General features: G+C 35.1%; 1 protein-coding gene across 1 annotated transcript; it reads right to left on the bottom strand.

Annotated features, from left to right (window-relative positions):
• Positions 1 to 462: 462 nt before the first annotated feature.
• Positions 463 to 1398, bottom strand: LOC119193790. Its single transcript, XM_037447514.1, has 2 exons — positions 804 to 1398; positions 463 to 698 (listed from the first exon to the last, which is right to left on the bottom strand). The coding sequence occupies exons 1-2, from the start codon at positions 1396 to 1398 to the stop codon at positions 463 to 465; spliced, it is 831 nt and encodes a 276-aa protein (XP_037303411.1).
• Between the last annotated feature and the right edge of the window lie 20638 nt (positions 1399 to 22036).

Below are 22036 nucleotides of genomic sequence, written 5' to 3'. Positions count from 1 at the left end.
AAATACTTATATGTATTATTTACTGCTAGTTGATTGAAAGTCTCTCCGCTTAAAAGTACGTGACCTTCTCCGACTGTACTGCTAATGCGACCTGAGATAATATGAATAATATTACACTTGTCCAATCCAAAACTCATTCCTATATCGTTTGTAAACACTTCTACACTATCAAGTAAAGTTTTTAAATTGTGTCTATTGTTGGCATAAACCTTTAAATCATCCATATACAATAAGTGGTTAATCCGGAAACTTTCTTTAAGCTTATACCCTTTAAGTTTGTATTTATTTAATATATACGACAAAGGATTAATTGCTAGACAGAACAAGATCGGTGAGAGAGAATCGCCTTGAAAAATACCGCGTCTAATGTGAATCGGTTCAGTTATTATTGATTCATGGTAGCCTCGGGCTGTCATAATGATTTTCCATGAGGGCATGGTCAATTGCAAAAACTTTTGATAATTAGTGGGCATCGGTATATATCAAGGATCTTGAGAAGCCATTCGTGCGAGATACTGTCAAAGGCTTTTGATAATCTATCCATGCCATGCTCAGGTTCTTTTGCATCTGATGTGCATCCTCTAATATTGCTTTATTGACCATGAGATGATCTTTGCATCCCTTGGCTCCACGTCGACAACCTCGTTGCTCTATTGCCATAATGTCATTGTTGCTGCAGTGGTTGTGTAATATATTACCTAAAACGGAAGTTAATAGTTTGTACATGCTAGGTAAACATGCTATGGGTCTCCAATTCTTTGGGTTTGCTGTTTCATTATTTTTAGGTATCAGTATTACCTGACCTGTAGTGAACCATTCTTCTAGATTCTGTTTCCCTTGGACTATTTTTGTGAATATTGTTGCAAGATATTTATGTGAATTAGAAAAATATTTTAAATAGTAATTTTGTAACTTATCTATTCCTGGTGTTTTCCAATTATGTAGTTTCCTAATAGCTAATTTGACTTCATCTACTGTTATCTCATCTGTTTCTGTTGTTTCGACTCTCTGTGATAAATCGTCTATCTCTTCTATCCATCTAGCATCTTTATTGTACTGCTTCGGATTAGACAAAATATCTGTCCAATACTGCTCTATACTATCTTTACTTGGTATTTGGCTTACTCTGTAACTATTGTTCTCTAAACTTTTGTAAAATTTGTGTTGGTTTTCATTAAATAACTTATTTTGGTCTTTCTTGGCGTTTATTTCTTCATATCTCTTAATTCTACCCGCGAGTGCCTTAATTTTTTGCTTCAGAATTTCGGCTGTATTGGCATGATCATTTTCGTTTTGTACTTTGTATTTCCTATATAATTTATCTTTTATTTTTAACATCCTGTGTGAATTTACTCCTCTATCTATTTCTATTAACTGCCCTAACTCTTTTCTAAACATATTAATTTTTTTCTTTTCAATCTCTTTTTCCAAGCTGGTTCTTTTTCAGTTCTAAGAGTAGGTGTCGGTATGTAGGGACTTTGTTCATTACTAACTATTAAAGTTTTAGCAGCTGCGTATAGTATTTCGTTCATGTCACTAAGAGAGGTATGTATATCCAATAGTTGGGGTAGATATTTATTAATTTTATGACAATTATCTATGAACTTTTTATTTATTTTAGCCTTAGGTAGTAGCTCCCTTTCAGTAACAGATATTTCCTTTGTTTCCGATAAAATATTAAGAAATTGTACAATTATTGGGTCCTGGTTGTCTATAAAATTTTGCGTCGCTTGGTCTATTGTAGCAATTTGCACTATTGGGGAGTTTCGGGTATCTCGTTGTGTTCTATGTGTGTACGATGTATTTTGTTGGTTAGATGTTTTATTAATAGTTACTTCTAGAGTCCCTTCTGCTTTTTGTTTTATTCGGTTTAACAGCTCCTGAGAAAGCATATTGTTTTTTATGATTGTACGGGCTTGTGTTGAAAGACTACGACCATTAAATCGATTAATTGTTTTTGGGTTATTTGGGTTTCTTTGCACATAAATACTATATAAGCGGTTCATGTAACCAGGTCCATCAAACCGGGCTTTAAAATAACAGTACATGAGCTCTTCCATCTCAACTTTACTCCATTTTCGCCTCCAATCATCATTTTCTGCATTTTCGCTCTGAGTAAATAATGGTGAGTCTAATGAGACTTGATTTGAAGAAGGTCTGTTCTGAGTATTATTGTTAGTGTTGGTTTCCTGTGTAATTATGTGTTGGGTTGCTTGAATGACGTTGTGTTGGATTGATGGACGGGAATATTGAACGCCTGAGCAAATAGTGTTGGGAATATTTGAGTAACAGGTATGTATGGCTTCTTCTGCTTTTTGTTTTATGGTTTTTATTTTGTCGGATGATATAGCATTACGTGATATTATGCGTTTAGCTTTGGGTGGACAAAACACTACCATTAAATTCAATTTTTGGATTATCTGGATTTCTATGAAGAAATAAATTCTGTAATCGCTTTATGTATCCCGGTCCCTTTGCCCTAGCTTTAAAGTAACAAAACAGTAGTTCTTCCATTTCCTGAGGTGACCACTTTCTTCTAGCGTCTTCGGCTGTACATAATGTGGTCGGTGGCGGTGTACCGGCAGAGTAAGCGGGAAATTGTTCCCTGCTCCGCAAAGTGTCACCGTCATTATGTTCGGCTGTAACATATAGGGTCTTCCTGCCTTCCTCTGGAACCCCGACTCCCGCCCGCCTGTTCAGCGGTGAGTCGCTGGCTAGCCCTGCTACACGCCCACTGCCAGCGGCAGACGTGTCCCGGCGATAGCCCCGGGTAGCGGCATTAAACGTTTACTTCTTGTATTTCTCTCCATAATTTTGGGTTTAGCTAGAGCTCCGTTGGCCATCGCAGTGTTCGCTATTATGGTGGCGATGTATCCGCCCCTCACGTGGCAAGGTGTTGTAGCCCGGACGTGGAGTTAGACTTATGAGGGGCTAATCTCTCCTACTAATATTATAAATGTGAAAGTTTGTGAGGATCGATGTATGGATGTATGTTTGTTCCTCTTTCACAAAGAAACTACTGAACGGATTTGGATGAAACTTTACAGATATATTGATTATACATAAGAATAACACATAGGCTATAATTTATAATGATTTTATGTAATTTGGTCATAATATAACGATTTATATCAAGTAAGTCGGAACAAAATTATCCCGGAAAACTCCTTCACGTGGGGCCAGCCGCGAGAAAAAGCTTGTACTAATATATAGCTAAAGACTTTGAATGCGTTAATCGCAGAAACTACTGCACCGATTTCAATTTTTTGTCAGGTATAGGAAGTACTTTACTTCTGAGTGCTATAGAAGAAGAAAGAAAGAAAAGATTTATTATTGGGACAATAACAGTATAACATGTACAAAATATAAGCAGAGAAAAAACAAAAAATATAAAGAAAAATACACAATTATACCCATTGTGCCAACAATAGGAACCGTCATTCAGCTTCTTGCTGCAGTACCAGCATGAACGATACAGCGCTGATATAAATATATATAGGCATTTTTTATCCTGGGAAAAAAGAGGAACTATTATCCCGAGAATAATCACGCGGGTTGAGCTGCGAGCATACGCTAGTTGAGTATAAAACCATCTGAAAAACACATCACAAATTTCTACGAAACTCATTCTTTTGAGAAAGGGCTTGCGATTAAACGTTTGTTTGGTCGAAAAATCCATTATCCTTAGTGCATTGTGCAGACAATCCTCTGGATTTTTTACGATCACAAATGTTCAAATTGAATAGCTTAGGGTGCATTTACAGTGTAATAAAAGTAAAGAATTAGTGCTTTTAGTACCGAAAATAATACTAATCCCAACAGACATCTAGAATTTGGAATTAATGTGCTAAAAATTTGTTAATAGGTTTTTTACTGCAATAACTATTATATATTAAATTGAAATAAATAATGCTTCATATACGTTAACATTTTTGTTTAATAATTTTGATTTATTTTTTGTTCAACATCCTCAAAATATCCAGTAATGTATAAAAATAAAATTGGCGAGAAAATATTTATTTTCTTCAATTCGAAATCTTAAGTACGTTGACGTAATTCAGTTTGTTATCGTATTTATACAATACCATCTATGGTCATATTTACGAAAATATGTATTAATTGTGATTTAAATTAATAGACGATTAGACATCTTTTTTATATACAATGTACGTGCTTACTTACTTAATGCTATTAAATAGCCTGCGTGACCGAAGAAACTTCGTTTAATTTGGAAGATTCGAATAAACATTTTCAAAATAATCAATACTAATAAGAAATGGAAATAAATCAACAAAATTGAAATACAAGAAGTGTTTAACGATAAAAAGTAGTTCAGCCGAGCTAAAACTTTCCACTTAATGTGAACCGATGTTAAGTAGGCGTGATTCCACGTTGCAATGCAGCTTTATTTCTTGTTAAATAAAGTTTCAATTAACCTTTGTAAATAATATTCTAACCCAGCTTTTGCCTGCGGCTCCGCCCGCGTGAAAAACTTATTCCTGACTAAATATTTTCCCGGGATAAAAAGAGTTAATGAAAAATACATCGGTGTAGTTGTTCTTGAGGTTAGCGCGTTCAAACGAACAAATTTTTAGTTTTGTAATATTGAGTATGGATTCATTCTTTATTACAAGTGGCCAGTATGATGCCAATTTTTCTTTATCGATTTTTTTCATGATTTTGGATTAGATTCATGTAGAGTTAATAACATTGGGAGGAACAATGACTTTTGAGTAAATATTTTTTTTTACTTTTTGTCAATATCGCTTGTCCAAAGGCTTCAAAGGATAGTAACCTTAAGATGTTTACTTGAGACTGTAAACATCTGTAACGACAATTTATTAAAAAAACATTGTAATTCTTGTCATAATGGGGATTAACAATTTCATACAAAACGCTTAAATTGGGCAGCATTTCAAACATTTTAATATACTACTAGATACATCATAATCTTAAAAATAATTGGAATCATAATTCTGTTTTATTTTTACGACATTTGAAGTCGCCTGTGGGAACTATTAGTTTAATGTGTACCTACTTTATGAGATGTAGTAATTGAATATTAGATTTAAAACATTGACCATTAAATAACATATAAGTAATTTCCACACCCGTGTAGTAATAGAACGTTTTCATTTAATTACTTTATTTAATAAAACATTATTTAAGGGTAACTGAACGTCCAGAATGACGAATGGCCACACGCTCAAAACCCAAGGGTACAAACCTTTGACTTTTCTAAGGTTATGTAGATAGGATCCGGATTGGTATTTTGGGTGTTCAACATGGGGCATATTTCTAACTTCACGGCATAATATAAGGAATAATCTACGGGAAAAAATAGAAACGATTTTGTGCGAAAATCAACTCTTATTTATTTATAATTATTATCAGTCAGTGATTATATAATAATCAGTCTCAAAGATTACAAACAACAGTGAATTATTTATGGTTTAAATTAAGTTAAAACCGTTCATTTAACGTTAAAAGTTAGAAAACAAATTGTATTAATAGTATCATCCTTTAGCCTACTTCTCAAGGAACTGCAAATATAACCAGCGGCCGAAAAAGCCCTTTCAGCTTCAACACTGGTTGGTTTCACTAAAGTCAAAAAGTCATATATTAGAGACAAGTATTTCCCTCTGTCTCCTTCAGTTTCATAAGCGCTCATTTCGTTATTAAGTTTTTTAGTACTTTCGCACGGTTTTGATAAGAGAACTTACGTTTTTCTTAATATATCGGAACCGGCCACCGGATCCGGTGATATTGTTGGATCCGGTAGGCAACGAAAACGTACCGGATCCGCCGGACCGGATTGCAATTCCTAACTATGACCCAGTCCCTCTCAGTAGTAGAGGAGGCCAGTTCCAGCAGTGGGACAGTATATAATACAGGGCTGATATAATATGAGTATTTGATAATATTATTATTTGCTTTCTTAACGATGTAACTCATTCTGAAATCAGAAAGTGTTCATGATATCTGAGTATAGCTTGCAAAATTCTAATTTAAATTAAATCTTCTAAAGATGAATAATGCATTGCGTCAACTTATCTCAAAAAAGAAAATTGAATAAAAAATATACAAGATTATTTTAATATAAATGCAAGTTCGTTCAGATTAATAAAACTTATAGATTAAACATCAGAATTCCAGTTAAAATTTGTTTTTATCAAAATTAATTTATAAATGACTTTATGTGTTTTTGAGAGCGACTTGAACTTACAAATTCGGTTTGGAAGATAAGGCTCGTGGAATGAATAGTTTTTTTCTGTTAAATATAGACAAGTTTATACTCTATGCGTTTCTGAAGTATAAATAATGCGCTAAGTGTATTTCATTGTTGATTCCAATTACAGTGTAAAGACGCCTTAATTATTGCGTAGACAAAATACGAAGAATTAGATATTGTATTGAACGTTATTGTTATGTAAGTGTTTGGTTATATTTCCTAATGCATGAAATACTTAAATGAAGAGCCGTGGGACTTTGTTTTATCATTTGTTTATATATCTGGAAATGTTTTACTAATGAGCAAAGCCCACGTCGTCTTTTTGTAAATTTCTTTTTGCAAACGATTTTATAATTTTTCTTAATATATTACCATTGACAGTAATTAATTACCTAACTAATAATTATATTTGTTATTTTATTTATTATACTTTATTGTACACCAGAGATAAAAATAGTAGAACAAGAAAAGAGAAAAAAGTACAAATGGCGGTTTTATCGCCCAAGGCAATCTTTTGTAGAAAACCATGGGATGGATATAAGAGAAAACGGAATAATAAGGGGCAGCACAATCGTACGAAGGATATAATTAATTATTTAAAGAAAAAAATATATACATACAGATACTATACATACATATAAATAAATATAGTTATTCTCTATATGGTGGTCGAAGGGGGCGAGATCCACTATTTGATACGTAGCTCGCTCTTGTTACTACTTTGTATTTATCGTGATTAGGATGTCATGCTGTTTCGAAGTGTATAATTTGATCTCCATTAACTCTTCTGGTACTCAGAAGGTCTGGGAAAGACTACTTTTGATTCTATGGAAGTATATACAAGATTACACGATCCGTTAGGAACTTCAACACAGTTTAAACTCTAAATCCGGATATTGAATTAATGATAAACCAATTGGTGAGTTAATCTCGATTTCCCTCAAGTTCAAGGAGTTTGAATATAATTTGATCAATTTCGCCAAGTTACGCTTAACTTAGATCGGGATTATAGCCGGTGTTGCGCGCAAGCGTAACGTATACTTGATAAGATTTTGATCCTGCGGTGTTGAATAAGAACAGTATTGAATGTTTTGTGACTGATATATTCAGCTCTTCATATATTTACGCAAGGACGGTTCCGAGCAGCTATCTAAGAGCAACGAGATACCCCGAGGCCGTGCCGTATGCGCCGAAGTAAGCCACAGCGGGTATAGTTGGTATGCCAGTATGGGGTATACAGGGGCTAGGGACTTGACTTGATGCTCGCTCGGATGATGTTATACTCCCGAGTGTCGACATTGGGCAGTATGACCGGTGAAACCAACATAACCATTCCATTCACCCCCAAGTTATGGTAGCGATAACAACTTTTTGTCCGCGGAAAAATACGCTCTTCATCATATATTTCGATGTTCTACATATATGCGCTGGTTATGAAACTATTTACTATACACACTCACGCGTTCAATCCCCGAAGTGGTAGGCAGTAGTGGTTACATTTTTCGCTGTGTGTATTTTGCTCAGTGAGGCGGCCTATCGCCATATCGTACGCATTACATATTGCCGGTCGATACTGAACAGAAAAACTCAATATAATTTAACAAGTAGGAACAACACATGTATTGATATGACAAACATTACTACGTTGTTCTTCAAGGCTTTCTCAAACGATCTGTAAAATATGCATGAATGTTCTTGGCATTAGGAGTTCACCTATCACGCGATCGCTTATGTATCTGTCCATGACTTTCAATCGATAGTGACCTTAATAATACTTCGTCAAGGAAATTAAATATATATCTAGCAGATAGTAATTATAGATCATAATAATATCAGCCCTATATTATATACTTGCCCACTGTTGAGCACGGATCTCCTCTACTACTGAGAGGGATTAGGCCTTAGTCCACCACGCTGGCCTAGTGGGGATTGGTAGACTTCACACACCTTCGAAATTCCTATAGAGAACTTCTCAGATGTGCAGGTTTCCTCACGATGTTTTTCTTTACCGTTAAAGCGAACGATAAATGTACAAAGAAGACACACATGATTTTAGAAAAGTCAGAGGTGTGTGCCCTTGGGTTTTGAACCTGCAGACATTCGTCTCGGCAGTCCGTTCCACAACCAACTAGGCTATCGCCGCTTACTAGGCTCTCGCCGCTTTAATTATATATACTTTGCCTAAATTATTCCCGTGATGTTGACGAAGATGTTAGACTATTTGATATACGTAGAAACCGCTTCATAGACATTCTTTTTATTGCTTTTAATGATAACACTAGTTTGCCCTTTGCCTGATGGTAAGCAATACGACCGCCCATAAAAAGTAGAAACACCATCCAACACCTTGAATTACAAAGCATTGTTTGGTATTCCACTGCGCTCGCCATCCTCATACATAAGTTGTTAAGTCTAATTGTATCCAGTCTTCACACTGGCTACAATATTTTTCAAACTGGAACACAATGCAGTGATTACACACTGCTGCTTGGTGATAGAAATAGACATTGCGGTGGTACTTACCCAGGCGGACTCTCACATATAAGAGACCTACCACCAGTAGGCCTTAGTTTATATATGTGTTTAGCACATATTTGAACTAAGGACTATTATTTCACGGAAGGACTCTTACGCATGCGGAGTCGCGAGCAAAATGAAGTTAAATAAAGCCGAGAAGTATCTGTTGAAAGGTTCCCAGTGCTTTGTTAAACTTTCCTAGCACATCTTTTGTCCTCCCTTTATTCCGTACTGTTGCATCGCTTCTTTGTCATCGGTTTAAGAGATAACGCGCCACTATTCGAGAGCTCTTAAGGCTCGAACTCCGCAAGTTTTCTATTTACGTTCCGCCGAAATTTCCTGAAAGGCTTGTTTACATCCACATTACTTTGATCTTTGTAATTTTAACTTAGTTACTTTTCTGAGTGTTTGCTTTTATTTACATTATATATATGAACTAACAGAAAAGTTGTGTTTTTATTCTATATCAGAACATCAGCTAACGATTAGATCTAAAATAATTATAAGATACTTCTATAATAGTGTTATGCATATATTACAAGTTTAAGATCGTGTAATAAAATAATTAAAAGTGCTTTTCGAATTAACCTCAATTTTATTCTTTGTATTTTAATGGCGAAAGGCGAAATTTTCCAAAAGGGAGCTCGACACAACATATAAGTACTAATATGCAAAAAATCGGTCCGGAAATCGTTCCAATGATTATAATAAGATTTGCATAAATTCTACGTACAGGGAGCCGGCAGGAATCGGGTTATGTAGACCCTTGGCCACTAATATCTTTATATTAACTTTAGTTTCTTTTGTAGTAATCAAAGCTAAATATTCTACATAACAAAGACAAGACATTAATATCCTTCATAACAAATGTTTTCTCAAGACATTACGAGTTGACTCTAGTCTACAAATTCGAGTTATATTAGGATCTGTTTAACATCTTGAAAACCAATTTGCGCCGTGTTGTGTATATAATTACTTCATTAATTTCTAACCAGGTCACTCCTTGACACTAGTTTTAGTGGACTTTGTGAATTATATATTTTAATTATTGTTCCGTTTATTACCTTTTTTTTTTTTTGGTTTCGCGGAGAAAGTTCCTTATTACTACCGCCCAGCCTTCGTGGGGGGCGACTGAGCGGTTATGCTGGGGTAACCGTGCCTTACGGCCCGGAGTTGAGCAGCCCGGATTTGATGACGACCTTCGGGCGACCGCCGGGCCGAGTCCCTAACCCGAGTACAACTAACCTATGCACGGCCTACCGACTCCGCGGTGGCCCTCTTCGGCGCATTAGGGACGACTGCGGGCTTCTTCTGACGGAAGTGTCTAAGTATTCGTCCGCAGCCGCCCCTGCGCGGTGCCGCCTTGCGGCCCGTCTCCTATGGGGGGAGGGGGGGGGGGGCTCAGAAACCCCCACGCACCGAAGGACGCCCTCGGCGTCTACGGCAGCATGACGCCAACTACACACTGCCGTCCATCCCGGGGGTCAACCGAAAAATGTGCAAGGATGCACAAAAATGCATTAGGGCGGACAGCTCCATGCTGTCCGCCGACGACCCCCTTCGTGGCCCCTATTAGTCGCCTCTTACGACAGGCAGGGGATACCGTGGTGGAATTCTTCAAACGCCCCCATTCCACAGGGCGGTCCGTTTATTACCTGCTCAAATATAATTATTATACAGTAACTTTGATCCTAACTAGCTTAGGGAGACCTGAGTATAATTCTAAGGGTATTATTCAGGCTGAAAAACAATGTTAAGTATTGTAGGCCCTCTATTTCTAGGTCGATGAACTAGCGTACTGATGTTATTTGTAGTTTCATAGAAATTTAATTGTATAAATTTTAAAACAATAAACAATTAATATATATTCGGTGATATATCAAAATATATGAGATCATTATGCTCATTTAATTCCTTCTAAAATATTGTTATCATTAAAATAGTCTTATTTTATTTGTAACGTGGAACACACGGCGAAAATTGTGTGCCCTGGTTCCATTTCTGCCGATAGGCAGATCGCCTATGTCTTCGAAGAGATATCTTCGAAGACATAGGCGTGATGTGTGTCTGTTTGATTTTTATAATTCTTTATCAGGTGACAAATTTGCTAGTATGCCGTGCTAAGTAATAAAAAAAATCTACTCCACAATTTTTTTTGTACAGGGACGACAAAGTGAGCTCCCTGCACCCGATGGTAACTGGAGTGGGGTCTATTAGAATGTCGACTGACGAGAGATGATTACCCCTCGGCAGTCGACACAATTATACCGGCGTGTTGGAACCGAATATGCACAGGCTGATCCGGGAACGCGACAGTTACGTGGGCTACTAGGCGGGTTTTAACATCTTATGTATAGTGGTCTCTACCAGGGCGGAAATAAAATATATCCTACCACCAGCAAAAGTTACACGTGTAGCCCTACATTAATCCCACTCCAAGAAGCATTTTAATTCAATCAGCAGCGAATCCAAACAGATGGCGTACGTTACATCTTAAATAAAAGATAACATGGTCTCATTCTGGTCACGTACAAGATACATGGAACCCAAGGTGAGGCTTCGGCCATGTTGGCCATTAGAATATCGTTTAAATAATTCAACATTTAATATAGGTGTTTTGGTTGTACTTGCTTTCTACGCGAATGTTAGATAAAAGTAAACAGAAATCGCTCAACTGATTTGGATCAAGTTTGAGGACATGTTTTGGTTTGAGGCATGGGATATGTTCTTTCTATTTTAGGAAAGTAAATAATAAACATATCCGTGCTGTATTCTATACTGTCCCACTGCTGGATACAGGCTCTAGTACTGAGACGGATTAGGCCTTAGTCCACAAAGTTGACCTAGTGCGGATTGGTAGAATTCACACATCCTCAAAATACTTTTTCTCGGGATTTCTCAGGTTGTTTTCCTTCACCGTAATTCACAACAAATTTACACATAATTTTAGAAAAGTCAGAGGTGTGTGCCCGTGGGATTGGAACTTCGGACATTCGTCTCGGCAGTCTGTTCCATACCCAACTTGCTTGCTTTTTTTAAAGTAAAGGAAAGTAAATATAAAGCTTTTATTCTGGGAATAATCCTATATATGCCCGAAGTCGCGCGAACCTCGTAACATTATCCAAATAGTTTTTTGTTTAACTGGAATTCATCGCATTTCAAATCACACATTATGATCACAGTTTAAGTCTAGTAAATATCTTAGGTTCTTAGCAAACTATGTTCTTCAGAACAATGCTTTCGTTTAAGAAGTTGCTAAATAGTTCGCCGCTAGATAGTCTTCCAGCGCTCCGCAGTTTGTTGAATGAACTTTTAATTTCATACTAGTTTTTGACCGCGACTTCACCCGCATGGAAGTCCTTTTCCGTAAATAAAAATTACTGGGAAACAAAAATCTATGTTATGATTCGGAATTTAGTTTATCTCTATTTACCAAAACGTAATTACTTTTATTATCATTCTTTCTGTGTTCGATTTCATATGACATAAACACTTGATTAAAGTAAAAAAATGAGTCAAATGATATATATGTACTACGTACAGTATGCGATAGAATAATATACAATGGTTAAATTAGTTCTTGTTAATCATGAACTAAATCAAATAATTCTTAGGCTGTAACATGTACCATTTTTCTTAGAACTTACTTTACATTTTACGTGTCAACATCTAAACATCTTTACTAAACTTCACATTAACGTTGATTACAAAATAATAGAAATGGCTTGCCGTCGCAGGAAACTATTCTACTATCAAATTCCAAGTCGGGCAATTCGTAATTGTCATATGTAAAAACGCATCTTAAGAAAACCACAGCAATAAGAATATACTGCTTTTAAATTTGACTGCAAGTTCATGGGCAGTATAATTAAAAGTTAATATTAATTTGCCTAAATTATGCAGTTTGTTTTGTGGTACCTCTAAGCTAGGTATACTAGCTTTTATTTTAGCGATGTTTATGTCGTGGCAACTATTAATTGGACGATTTTTGTGGTACGACAACTTTTATGGTTTTTCTCTCCGTGACTACGAAGGCTGCAAAGTCTTTGAAACGTCGGGAGAAAAGCAAAATATTTAAACCGTGATAAAATCCGAAATATACTTTAATTTTATGGTTTTTACTTTCGAGACGTTTGTGCTGTAGCAATTCGTATAACTTTACTTGAGCTGTTACTTTCAGTTGATAAAGGGACTGCCTGCTGCAGTGATATGGTTTTATTTGAGTATTTATTGAAGTAAAACACACACTAAATAAGGATATCGAGTATGAAAGGTTTTAGGGCACAAATTTCAATTTACTGAGAACTGATAAACATTTATTGACCCTTAAGGAGCTATTACGCTACCTTTTTACCCCTAAAATTGGAAACTATTATGCTCTTTAACTTTCACAGATCATGAAAATGTTGTCTCTAAGAGATTTTCGTTGGATTTATTAAAGTATACAGTTAAGGCTCTTAAAGTTATTGCGTTTTATCAATTTTTCATCAGTATTTTGTCTCTTCTTTTCTCAAAATATTTGATGTAAACTAGAAAGGGTAAAACAGTGTTTAGTGTAAACATTGATTCATAAGGTTTATTTGTACGGTGGAAATTGTAATCGATAATTAAGAAGAGTGTTGGATTCTGTTAATATTGTTATATTTTAAGTTGTGATATAATAAAGCATCGCGTAGGCGCTGTCAAATTGCTGCTAAAAGATTTATTACATAGTGTTTATCGTCTGCGCGGAGCCTAATAGTCATTTAGTTCTTTGCGTCTAGGTGTCACCATTTCAATATTAGGACCAATATGTCGCCGGTAAAAATACCTTTGCAATACCGATAAACTAATAAGTAAAGACAGCCGTAAAAGTAGCTGAACACATCAAAAATTTCAAAACGTTTCTACACATTAACCTTAATCGAAATATTCTTTTTTCTTCATCTACAATGTTATAAACTCTATGAAGTTTATTTCAGTGAAGAAAAAAAGATTATTGATACAGTCACATTTTAAAACGATTTGAAATTTGAATTGATTCCGCTAATTTTGTGGCTGACTGTACATAGTCTTACTCAAATTTATTTACCCCAATTTCAGAATTACATGTCACAAAACCGATGAACCAAAAGGCACATGACGCAGTCCAACCAAACATTACCCCAATATTTACCTCGCAAAAATCTTTTTTACCATCACTAACAAGTCGGCAAAGGTTTTTGTTTGCGCCACGCTTATTAGCCACTCTTTCGCGAGTGATTTGGCTGGCGGCCAGTCGAATACCGTAGAAAACTCTTTTATATGTTTGTATTAGTTTAGCCTTCGAACAGTTTGCCGGTAGTGATGTTTGGTCGATGGCAAAATGGTATTGTAATGAACCTGATATTCGGATAGGTCTCTAATATATAACAAACTAATTTAATCATGATCTATGATGGCATAATTGAAGACTTTGGAAGTATGTAGTGATAAGAATTAATGGACGAATCGAAAAACTACTTATCAATCCAATTCTATTTCATTAAAGGGAAAGATATTTTTTAATATTCCCAATGACTTTCGTTTTATACATATAGGCTTTGATCAGTATGTCTCCTAATGGTGATGATGTGGTCTACAGCGGATCACGCTCGTCTAGAAGATTCACTCGTGACTTGATGAAGAAAATACTTTGAAATACAAGTTCGACTTGGCACTGAACTGAGCCTCTTATGTCAATACATTGTTGGCCATTAGTCTTGCGCCTGATCACTCTGTCATTTATTTATTTACAAGCTTAGCCACAAAAATAAAAGAGAATAATATATAAATATCTAAAGCTAATTCTTAAGGCTTAACCACATTTGAGATCAGCTGTCTCTTAAACCAAGCAAACGCTTGTATCTTGAGGGTCATTAAAAGAGAAGTCTCAAAATTCCCAGTAAATACACTAACCACTGCTTTTATACTTAAACACATTCACATCTGTATTTGTCCTACTGAAAATAATTCTCTGTAACTCTGAAATGATTGCCGAAGCGTAATTAAGTTTGTACCGGGTTCAAAGACCCGTGCGTCGACCCAAAAACGGGAAAGACAACGCCAAGGCTGATTGTTTCTGCCTAGTTATTCGGGAAACTTGATTAATGGGAGGATCACTTTTATTGTCTATAATCTAAAGTGGGTTGGATACGCGTTTACTTTAAAATCGAGATTGTGCCTTCAAATATAGCGTAAGTTGTTTTTTGTTTAGTTTCACCTTCTTTTATTCAGTTTTTTTTCCGTGTGAGGTCGCCAAAGCATTTATTGTTTATAATCCTAAGTGAAGCGGCGATAGCCTAGTTGGGTGTGGAACGGACTGCCGAGACGAATGTCCGCAGGTTCAAATCCCAAGGGCACACACCTCTGACTTTTCTAAAAAATCATGTGTGTATTCTTTGTGAATTTATCGTTCGTTTTAACGGTGAAGGAAAACATCGTGAGGAAACCTGCACATCTGAGAAGTTCTCTATAGGAATTTCGAAGGTGTGTGAAGTCCACCAACCCGCACTAGGCCAGCGTGGTGGACTAAGGCCTAATCCCTCTCAGTAGTAGAGGAGGCCCGTGCTCAGCAGTGGGCAAGTATTATAATACAGGGCTGATATTATTATTATTATTATTAATCCTAAGTGGGTCGGATAAACTTTATATATTTTAAAATCAAGATTATGCCTTCAAACATTTAATATAGCGTAAGTTGTTATTCGTTTAGTTTCACCTGCTTTGATTTGGTTTATTACTTCCGTGTGAGGTCGCCAAAACAATGGATGTTGTAGAATCGATTTGTCTTTGCTTTCACGAGCAACCGCTTGTCTGAAGTCAACTACCTGAACTGTGCATTCCAGACAAATTGTTTGAAGTTTGGATCTCTAATTAAAATACCTTTTATCTGAAGTTCGGATTAATAATGCAAAGTTTAAAAATTCTTATAGAGCTGATTTGAACGATCCAGGTTTTTAATGATTGTACGCTCAAAATCCTTGGGAACATCATAATTGAGTATTGAATAAAAAACAAGATAGAATCCGCAAACTTTAGTTTATGGAAATAGTTCTCTCCAAAAAAGTTAGTTTGAGTTTTCCCTACAACATAGAAGATCTTAATTATGACGAAATCTTGGTCATATAAGATACTTGAGACTATTCTAATCTTTCTTAATTACCTAGTTGTGGTTTAGCGTAATCAAACTAATATTGATTCATTTCTAACCGAATTTCGGCCACGACGGCCAATATAAACGAAGATAAGCCAAGTACGCAGGGGGTATTTATTATACTGCGCAAGTGTATGTGCAATATACAGGTGCACTCTCTGTTCCTTCACTGTCATAGTCTGGTGAGACGGCAAGCCGACATGACCGGAGAGAGACCAGGCGCAGCGCCAACGACTTTACGTGCTTTACCAGCCGTGGCAGTATCTCAACATCAACGTTCTGACTCCGAGCTCCGACTGAGTAATTAACACAATTAATTTGGCCCCACTCAGGATTCGAACTCAGGACCTCAACGTGATTGTCGTACCGTGTACAATTACGATTAGGCCACCGAGGTAGTCTAAATTATAATATCACAATATGTGTACCGCTCAGTAGCGAAGGTTCCATAAAAACCGATTTTTGCCGGCTTTCCTTTTGCAACTTATGTAAAATCTAATTATAATTGGAACGATTTGCAAACCGCAGTTATGGATATCGTAGCACCTATATTTTGTGTCGGATTCCCTTTCGGACAATATAACCCATTGCCCCCGGTACCTCAATTATTTTAATCATCTTTAAGTGAATAATGTAAGCTTTCTGCGTGCATTTGTTTTAGAACTCAATACCGACTATAAATAATTGCCAACATTAATTGTTTTTGTTTGCGCTATCAGTTTTCCTATTGTTTACAATTGAAAGTTAGTTTTGTTGTTTGCAATGGATTTTTGTAATCATTGTATTTTCACTTTAAATAACAAATAAATGCATATTTGTTTTAATAAATGACTTATTAGTGTCTTCTTTTTCTCATTTACAATATTAATAGTTGAATATTAATCTAGTCGACTCTGATATTTTTATTTTAATATGTTTCGATTTTTTATACTTTTATTTATTCACTTATTGCAATAAGGTACGCCAACACATATTATAACATTTAATGCAATTAAACAATACTTAATTAAAAAGTAAAACATAATATTGTAGAGGTAGAAGATAATATAAAGAACTTAAAATATGAGACCATAATAAATGTTTATTTATAATAAACTAGCTGATCTTACAGACTTTGTCCCGTCTTAACAATTAATTTGCAGCGCGCATTCTGTCAATCGCTGAAATTAACTTTTCTTAAATTTTCTAACGTTCCGCTCAACTTCCTTAATTTTTTCTTTCATAAGCTCCTTCTCCTGACAATAACAAACACAACAACAAAAAAAAAAATAGTGAAATCGGCCCAGCCGGTCACGCGTGATAGCGTGACCAAGGGAAATAAGGATTCATTTTTATATATATAGATAATATATGTTTATATAATACTAATGTAAACAATATTAAACAATTGGCAAACGTAAACATTTATTTTTATTACATAAACAGTTACTTTTATTTCATTCAGTATAAAGTTCAGAATACAATGGACCTATAAAAGACATAGTTGTTAAGAGGCTCGTGAAACTAAACGGTTACTATTAAAACTTTATTTTGGGACCTTTGAATGAGATTGTGAAGTTGCGTCAGTTCCTACAGATATTCCAAAAGTACTAAATTTTAGATTTCGAACAACCCGTATTTATAAAGAAATATATTCTGCTCAAAACATTCTTTTAAATGTAAAATATATATATATATATATATATATATATATATATATATATATATATATATATATATATATATATTCCGGAGCGGAAATCGAACTTACAACTATGTATTTGAGTAGTTAATACACGAATAACTGCAACAGTTTCAAACTTAAACATAAAAATAATATATTTGTTGCTCCAGAATTTATTGTTTTAAACTTTCCCGTATTTTAAAAACACCATTTGTGCGAAACTTTGTAAGACGAAGCTTTTATAAATGCGCTGCTATTTATTTCCTATTGAAATAATCTACTATTTATTCGCTGTTGAAAACGAACTAACGAATTCAAATATATTTTGATTAAATTTATTTAATTGTTCTTTTCATAAATAAATAAATAAACTACTAACTAATCCGATTTTATTTTTATGATAGTAAATTATAAAGGTAAATATGTTATAGCCATTTTGTCATGTCACTCATGCAACCGCTCATTAGCGTCTGCGCAGCGCCAAAGGTATTTAAAGCGAATAATTTATATAATTTTTCGATCATTAAAAATACTGACACGCAAAGTTAATTACCAATCACGGCAGTTATTCATGTGATGTTAACACTCATGTGATAAAAAAATCACGAGCAGAGAGCTCTAATTAACTACTGAGTAATATAAGCTTTATATTACTTCTATTTCATATCTTTTTCTATTAAAGATTATATTTTCTATCCATCCGCTGCAGTCAGTAGAGGCTTTCCTGCCCTCTCATTCACCATTGCAACTCCTGTAAGCCAGGATCAGCAGTGGCACGCATTATATGACATCGAACAGTGAAGTTCGGCGAGTCTCAGGGAACACTAATTTGTCTTTATCCCACGATGACATTAATCGAATAGAAAGATAAGTAGGAGTATAAATATCATTTGCCAATTTCCCTCCATAGCCAGCAGGTAGAGATGCGAGCAAAAGCAAGTTAATAATAAATCTCTCGTGTCTCAATAATAATGTAGATATTTTGCGGTAATAAAATTGCGACACAGGATCTAGGTACAGACACACGCGACATTATATTTTACGAGCTGGAATTACGATGTACATTTGTCTGCACTCATAAATCACATTTAATCAATATTACAAATATATAGGAATAAAATATTCGGTAATTTTTTTAGGTACTTGTTATTTGATTAATAAAATGGAAACACCGTTTAATAAAATATATATTTTATTGCTTTGAATGGCGATACGCGCTTGCCGTTCGCGTGATGGTAAGCGACACGATGCCCATAAACAGTAGAAACACCATCCAAACCCATGAATTACAAAGTATTGTTTGGTATTTCATTACGCTCGCCATCATAAGACATGAGATGTTAAGTCTTATTATCTCCAGTAGTTACACTGGCTACAATGTCCTTCAAACCGAAACACAACAGTGAATACACACTGCTGCTTGGCGGCAGAAATATATTATTTTTATTGACAAATCTTTTAGGCGGTGTGCAAGCGCATCATACTAACTGCATTTTACTGGAACCCACTTCACTAACCATCAGGTGCAAAGGTCATTTTATCCTGCACATATAAACCAACTATTAACCCGATGTCTCACTGCCGCCTAATCATTCAAAAACAACAACACAATGTTGAACAAAACAATAATGCAGGAAGTACATACATACATAACATCACGCATTTATCCCCGAAGGGGTATGCAGAGGCGCAACTAGGGCACCCACTTTTCGCCAAGTATGTTCCGTCCCATGATGTGATAGGGGGCGAGCCTATCGCCATATCGGGCACAAATTCCAGACTCCGGGCTGATACTGAGCAGATAAAACCCAAATATCACTTTGCCCGATCCGGGATTCGAACCCAGGACCTCAGAGCGCTATTGTACCGGACATGCAATACAACTAGGCCACCGAGGCAGTCTAATAATGCAGGAAGTGGTTAAATAATAACCTATAGGCATGATACATAAACGTTTTAAACCAGCACGGGCAGTATAGATTAAAAGCTCTACACGAATCCGAAATTGTCATTGTTTGGATCCCCATTCAATGCCGTGCTTAATTTAAATATTCATATATGGAAAAATGTATGACAGTGAAAACATTTCTGCGGTGAAGATTCACAGGCTTTACGTGAATTATGGTTACAATATGTTTATTGTTTGTGCGCTGCCGGCTTATAGATAACTTTAAAGGGAGGATGAGTTGGTAATAATCATTGACGTACATTTTTTAAGCATGAACGTCGATATAAACTATTTGTTAAAAATCTGAACTAAAATGGCAACCAAAACGATACTGTTGTGATCTATTTATTCACTTGAACAAAAAATATTTTTACTTATTTGACTAATATTTTTTAATCACATCCACATCATCGTGGAGTGGGTTCCATTAGAATGTCGACTGGTGAGAGATGATTACTCCTCGGCAGGCGATACAAATATGTCGGCCTGTTGGAACCGGATATACTCAACCTGATGTTGGAACACGTCATACTTACATCTGCCACTATAGCCGGTTTTAACACCTTGCGTACGGTGTTCGCTATCCGGGCGGATATAAAGTATATCCTACCACCAGCAAATAACAACTGGTAGTGACAGTCCTATGGAGGTAAAAATTTTAAATACATATTAGTGGCACATCAATCATGTCTTAACAATTCTCACGAGGATATTTCTCTTGCATCAATAGCTTGTATAATTATGTTGGCAAAAGATTATCTTACTTCTTACTAATATAATTATTGTGAAAGTTTGTGCAAATATTTGGATGTTTGTTACAAATAAATTCAATGAAATTAGGCACAGGGATTGACCATGTCCTAAATTAACACTTAGGGTACGTTTTATTCTGGTAACTTGCATCCATGAAAAATAAATTTACTTACAAGAAAAATAAAGGTTTTTTAATTAATTTATTTATTCTCATACAGGTATTACAAGTATATTAAATTACAAGTATATTCAAATTTCTGATCTGCTGGTATTTAAAATAGAAAGACCAGAGCTATAAGTATCAGCAACCTTCCAATGACTCAGTTTAATGTACTTCTATAAAACATAGTTTCAACAATGTGCGACTTAACCTCGCATATAAAATGTCACAATTATACAATATACATCTCTATTTATAAAAAAATAAAGGACTCAACAATGATGAACCTTATAAAAAAATCAAAACAAGGCAACGTATTAAATAAACAACTATTATTAATAAAATCAAGAGTAAACCTTTTGCAGCAGGACTTTATGTGTGTGCTTGCTCGTGTGTGTGTGTGTTTGGTATGTGAGTTTATATTACAGTAAAAATATTGAGCGCAGAAGATTCTCCGTATCTTCATAGGATAATTTTAAGAGTTATTCAGTTACTATCGTTTTACATTCAAATTTACTTTTATTGGTCTAGTACCTTATTTATTTTGTTGCAAACAAAAAAATCTCTGACTAAAGCTTGTCTTACGAATAATAGCAAGTGGTAGTTTATGTCTGCGAGCAGGACGCTGTAGAGTGGATGATCTAGATTGGTCCGTTTTTGTGAGGCGCGAATACTGTTTTAGTATAATCTGTAAAATAAAGAGCTATCTTATCTGACTATTTATTTTGTTGATCTTATTCTATTAAATAAATGACATTGTCGTTTTAAGGATTTTGGTAGCGCTTTTTACGCAGACGAAGCCGCGAGCAATACCTCGGTATTTGATTACTGAGGTATTTGATATTGTGATTTTAAACTAGTTTAAAATAAACTGCTGTAGAATATTAGAATTTAATTATATTCAAGAAAAGTTTGTAATGTATTAATAAATTAACAACAAAAATAAACAAAAGCTCGTAAGAAAAAGCTTATTTCAAGTGTCATCATTTATTTTCGCATCGCGTTTGAGATTGCACACTTTTTAAATATATTTTATTGAGACAATTAAAAATATATTTTATGTTTGTTCAATGTGTTTAAAAGAATTGCTTAATTTATAGTTTCATTCTTAAGTTTTCATACAACAGATATATTCGGGCGTGATAAAGTAATTCATCATCATTAAAAAGTTTCGTAGTTGCATCCACATTGGAGAAGAAGGATGATTCTGTTGACTGTACCTATAAATCATGGTTGGGATAAACATAGCACACCCTAGACGTGAAGCCTCATCGATCAGAGTGGAATTCCGACTAGGCCGGCGGTCGTAGCGTCAGTGGCGGTTCGTTCGTAGTCCGCTACGCGCGTAGCCGTAGCAGCCCCGTGTTCCGATCGTAGACATTGTTTGACTGTGAAGTGATTGTGAACTGTGACTACAACTTTGCTACGTGAGTAAATTTGTTTTATTATTTTTAGATGTTTTTTTTATATGTGAAATATGTTTTTTAATATATTTTTTAAATATCAATAATTATTTTATGTGTTTAAAAAACTTTTAAGTTGATATTAAAAATAAAGTTTTAAGTTTATTTTTTGTGATCAAATACTAAATCACTTTAATAATAAATCGC

Source organism: Manduca sexta, chromosome 6 (assembly GCF_014839805.1).
Source record: "Manduca sexta isolate Smith_Timp_Sample1 chromosome 6, JHU_Msex_v1.0, whole genome shotgun sequence".
NCBI lineage: Eukaryota > Metazoa > Arthropoda > Insecta > Lepidoptera > Sphingidae > Manduca > Manduca sexta.
The sequence above is the reverse complement of the archived record's forward strand: the minus strand, read 5'-3'. Positions and strand labels throughout refer to the sequence as shown.